This window comes from Galeopterus variegatus, unplaced genomic scaffold (genome assembly GCF_000696425.1).
Source record: "Galeopterus variegatus unplaced genomic scaffold, G_variegatus-3.0.2 Scaffold2649, whole genome shotgun sequence".
NCBI classification, from domain to species: Eukaryota; Metazoa; Chordata; class Mammalia; order Dermoptera; family Cynocephalidae; genus Galeopterus; species Galeopterus variegatus.
Genome location: NW_007728760.1, coordinates 58880 through 64453, shown reverse-complemented (window position 1 = coordinate 64453; position 5574 = coordinate 58880). Strand labels below are relative to the sequence as shown.

At 33.9% G+C, this 5574-nt stretch overlaps 1 protein-coding gene across 1 annotated transcript in view; it reads left to right on the top strand.

Annotated features, from left to right (window-relative positions):
• The first annotated feature begins 1083 nt into the window (after positions 1 to 1083).
• The window catches only part of POLK (polymerase (DNA directed) kappa), a 41272-nt gene continuing 36781 nt past the window's right edge, over positions 1084 to 5574 (top strand). Inside the window, exon 1 of the mRNA XM_008582501.1 lies at positions 1084 to 1243. Coding sequence (XP_008580723.1) covers positions 1112 to 1243 — 132 coding nt within the window. The 5' untranslated portion in view covers positions 1084 to 1111. The remainder of the gene's footprint in view (positions 1244 to 5574) is intronic.

Sequence of the window (5574 nt, the reverse complement as noted above, 5' to 3'; positions counted from 1 at the left end):
AGCGCTCTCTAAATGATGAAAATAAGAAGTCACTATCATAATTTGTGGTAGATTTGTGGCAGCTGTTTTTACCCGGCCCAGCCATTCATTTATAGCACAAGTGAACCCCAAATTGATGGTAACTGTGATGTCATGGTAGCTGCATTAGAATTAGAAGACTTGGATTCAAATCCCAATTCTTCCACTTACTAGCAGACTTCTGATGGGCAATTCACTTAATATCACTGAAATTCCATTTTTTTCCCCTTCCTAACTTGACAGTAACCAAATCTGTTTCTCATGGTTGTTGTAAAGATATATATATATTTTGGCAGCTGGCCAGTATGGGGATCCAAACCCTTGACCCCATGGTATTACAACACCACACTCCAAACAACTGAGCTAACGGCCCAGCCCTGGTTGTTGTAAAAATTTTTTTTAAAGCTAATATATGTGAAGGTAAACTATAAAGAATGACATAAAGATGTGAATTATTATTTGAAAGGATTTTTTAACCTTAGAAGTGACATAGCATTGTACAATATAATCATTTCCTGGAAGTGAATAGATAATATTATTTTTTCTGTATTTTTTTTTACTGCCTTAAGAATGAGGTCCTGCATAGAGTAGATAATAAATACTATTTAACTTAACATGTAGTAAAGTGTTATTTTGTATTTATTTTCTATACAGTGTATTAATCTGGGTAAAAACACTGATTTTGGACTCAGACCTGGGTTTCAACACAGATGTTGCCATTTGTTAGCATATCTGTATCAATAGACATGTTCTAAGACTTAGGTTTCTTATCTTGTTACACTGGGAATAATAATATCTGTCTTTCAGGGCTGTTTCAACGTTCACATGTAAAGCTCCAAGCATAGTGGCTGGCACAGAGCATGCAGGAAATGTTAATTCTTTGAGTACAGTAATCTTGGGAAAGTAATTTTTAAAATCTGAGTAATAATTTTTCAGTAGCTAAAAAATTTTAACTATCATTTAAAAAATTTTTTTTGCTGATTTCTTTATCATTTAAAATTTTAAGTGCCCCTCCATGGATACTTTTAAAAGCAGTGTTTATTTTTGTATGCTTTTTCAGATAATTTTTAAAAAGCCATTTTAAGTTTACACCATGAATAGCACAAAGGAGAATGACAATTACAAAGATGACCTTCTGCTTAGGATGGGACTTAATGATAATAAAGCAGGAATGGAAGGATTAGATAAAGAAAAAATTAACAAAATTATAATGGAAGCCACAAAGGTATGTTTCTTTTTTCTTTCAATATCTATAATTAATTTAGTAACTTTTAAACTTTCTGTTTAAAAGAAAATCATTAAGGTTTGAATATTCTTTTTATTAAAATTTTTAATATTTTAATTTATAATATTATTAAGCTACTAAAGGATATGGAATAATCTCCCTTCTATTTTGTTGCTCTTGCTACCCAGCTTTCTACTTTACATGCATATAATATGCAAGTAAAAGTAAAATAACATACATGTTCTTTTCCCCCCTTTTCAAAAAACCCCCCTAGGAGAATACTGTAATTGTTTTGCTCTTCGGGTTTTTTTTTTTTTTTTTTCCAGTTAATATAACTTGGAGGTCCTTTTGTATAACATTCAAGTTCTTCATTCTTTTTTATGTCTGCATGTTTAGATATAATTTATCAAACAAATCAGAATCTTTATTGATGGACATGTAAGTTATTTATAGCCTTTTATTTTCATAAACAATACTACAGTAAATAACCTTGTACTTCATAATGTTATATTTGTTCAAGGAAAACTATAGGAGAGAGTCCTAGAAGTGGAATGACTACACCAAATACATATAGCATGAAAGAATACATGCATGTGTAATTTTTATGAATTGCCAAATTACCCTCCATAGTGGTTGTATCAATTTACACTTCCACCACGAATATATGAGAGTATGCATTATCATACTGAAACTGCGCTAATACAATGTATTACTAAATTTTTGGATTTGCCAATCTGAGTAACACAGTATGGCATTACTTTGCATTCCTCTTTTTTTTTTTGTCTTTTTCCATGTCCGGCAACGGATTGCAACCCTCAGTGTCGCCCCTGTACCAGACCGGGACCGGCAATGGGATCCCAACCCTCGGTGTTGCCCCCGCACCTCGCTCAGCCAGTGAGCGGGAACCGGTCTGTATGTGGGATCCGAACCCTCGGCGGGAGCGCAACCGCGCCTCCCAAGCGGCGCACTAGCGCAGTGCGCCACCGGGCCGGCCCCAGCATTCCTCTTATGCAGCCAGTGAGCGGGAACCGGTCTGTATGTGGGATCCGAACCCTCGGCGGGAGCACAACCGCGCCTCCCAAGCGGCGCACTAGCGCAGTGCGCCACCGGGCCGGCCCCAGCATTCCTCTTATGAAAACTGAGATTGTACATTTTTTATATCTTAAAAACAATTTATATTTCCTTTTTTATGAACTTTATGTTCCTACCCTATGCACATTTGTCCATTGGATAATTGTTTATCTTTGACTTTGCTTATGGTAGTTTTCTCCCGTGCAGAAATTTTTTGTTTGCTTCTTTTTATGTATTTGAATTACTCAGCTACATATGGCCTTCTCCAAGGGAAAAGTTTTTTCTACCACTTTTTTGCTTTCATTTATGAAATATACATTATTCATATTATGAAATATACATGCAGAAAGGTGTAAAATCTGAGATATTCTTAGGAAATGTACGCTGATGTCTATAGCAACTTACTTTCAAATTGTTTAGCTAAAAGGGGTGGGAGTGTGTGTATGTGTACACATGCATGTGTGTGCAAGCACTTATGTAGAACTTGGGGGAGAAATCATATGTAGCAGGATATTAACAAGTGGTGATACTATGTTAGGGCATTTGGGGTTGATTGTACTATTCTTTCATTTTTTGAAGATTTGTAAATTCCAAAATAAAATTATTTTTCCCTCAACTTTTTAAGAATGTAAAACAAAGATACAATTTTAAAAGCAAGAAAAAAGTAAAAGAGAATTAAGAGATATAATAAGCAGATGTAAAAGATAGACCCTGATTGGATACTGGTTTGTACAAATCAGCAGTAAAAGACATTTGAAATGTTTAGTGTAATTTGAATATGGAGAGAGTACTATGTAATGTTAAGGAATTATTGTTAGTTTCGTTAGCTAACAAAATTATGTTATAATGTTATTATGATGAAGTTAGAAAATAGCCTTATTTTTAAAGATGCATACTGAAATACTGTATGTAATAAACACTAAATGTCATGATATTGGTAATTTACTTTAAAATGTTGCACTTAAAAATTCAATGAAGCAAATATGGTAAAATGTTAACAGTTGTTAAATCCCAGTGATAGTTTTATATGTGTATTTATTGTATTAATCTCTCTATTTTTTCTGTTAGAGACTTTTTTGAAATTTTCATTATAAAAATGTTTTTTTAAAAAAGAAAAAGAATAAAACCTATCAGCCTAGTTTTCAGGTTAAGAAATACAATATGTACGTTACCCTAGATTTCCCTATCCTAGATCCTCCCTCTCTCTTATTTGTGTCTTACTACCATTTATTAAATAGTCCATCCTTTTCCTACTGACCTACAGCTCTTTCTCTTCTGTTCCACTGGATTATTTGCCTGTTCTTGTACCTTCAACATGTTCTTCATTACAATACTTATAAAAAGTCTTGATATCTGCTTGAACAATTTTTTTTGTACTTTGTTCTTTTTCAAGAGTATCTTGAATATTCTTGAACCTTTGTTCTTCCATATAAATTTTATGATATATATGTACTCTTGAAAAGAATATATACATACATATATCATATAATTGATATATATCATATGATTGGTATATCTAAAACACATATTATATATTAATATATATTTCTCTTGTGTAGAGGGTTACCATAAATGGCATCTTTTTTAAATTGAGATTTTTCTAATTGCCATTTCATTGCAATATAATTTACTTTTTTAAAACTATTATCAGAAAATTTTAAACATACATAAAAGTAGAGCAAATAGTAAAGTGAATCCCAGCATCAACAATTATCAAGATTTTTCCAAATGTTGTTTCATCTGTCTCACCCCTCCCCTACTGAGTTTTGGAGGTGGATGGGAGGTGGTAGAGTATTTTAAAATAAATTCAAATAAGTTGGACAAATTTCTAGAAATTCATAGTTTTGCAAAACTGACTCAAGAAGGTATAGAAAATCTAAATAGACCTATAACAAGGAAAGAAATTAAATTAGTGATTAAAAATCTTCCCACCAAAAATTTTTTTAAAAAAATACCAGGCCAAGATGGATTCTCTGGTGAATTTTATCAGATATTTAAAGAAGAAATAATATAAATACTCCACAAGCTCTTCCAGGAAATAGAGAAGGATGGAGCACTTCCCAGCTCATTCTGTGAGGCCAGTATCAACTTGATACCCAAAGCCAAACACAAGATATTATACATTATTGTAAATACAAAAGTCCTCAACAAACTATTAGCAAATTGAATCCAACAATATGTAAAAAAAAAAAAAAAAAGATTATGCACAATGATCAAGTTGGATTTATCTTAGGAAAGCAAGGTTGGTTTAACATTGCAAAAATTAATGTAAAACACCATATTAATAGAACAAAAAGGGGCAAAACTGCATGATTATCTCTGTAGACACAGAAAAAGCATATCTGACAAAATCCCACCACCATCTGTGCTAAAAACACTTAAACCTGAAACAGAAGGGAACTTCCTCAATCTAGTAAAGGGCATCTATAAAAATCCTATTGTGAGCATCACACTTTATAGTGGAAGTTTGAACACTTTCCCCCTAAAATCAGGAACAAGGCAAGAATCTCCATTCTCACCTTTTCTATTCTGCACAGTCCTGACAGTTCTAGCCAGTGCAGTCAGGTAATAAAAAGAAGTAAAAGACATCCAGATTAGAAAGGAAGAGCTAAAACTGTCTCTATTCACAGATGACATGATCTCATATATAGAAAATTCTAATGAATCTCAAAAGAAGTACAAGACTTGTACCCTGAAAATTACAAAAATTTGCTGAGGGAAATTAAAGATTAAATAAATGGGGAGACATTCTGTGTTCAAGAATGAAAAGATTCAATGTTGTTAAGATGGCAGTTTTCCCCAAATTGACCTATAGATTCAATGTAATCCCCCGTCAATATTCCAGTGGCTTTTTATTTTTATTTTTTTGCAGAAATTGACATGCAGATCCTAAAATTTACTTGGAAATGAGAAACACCTAAAATAGCCAAAACAATTTTGAAAAGAAACAAACTTTGAAGTCTTTGACTTTGATTTCAAAACTTAGTATAAAGCTACAGTTATCGGGCTGGCCCGGTGGCACACTGCTGTAGTGTGCCGCTTGGGAAGCGCGGTGGCGCTCCCACTGAGGGTTCGGATCCCACATACAGACCGGCCGCTCACTGGCTGAGCGAGGGGCGGGAGCAACACCGAGGGTTGCGATCCCGTGGCCGGTCCCGGTCCGGTACGGGCGCGACACTGAGGGTTGCGATCCGTTGCCGGTCAGGAAAAAAGACAAAAAGGAAAAAAAAAAAAAAAAAAAGCTACAGTTATCAAGGCAG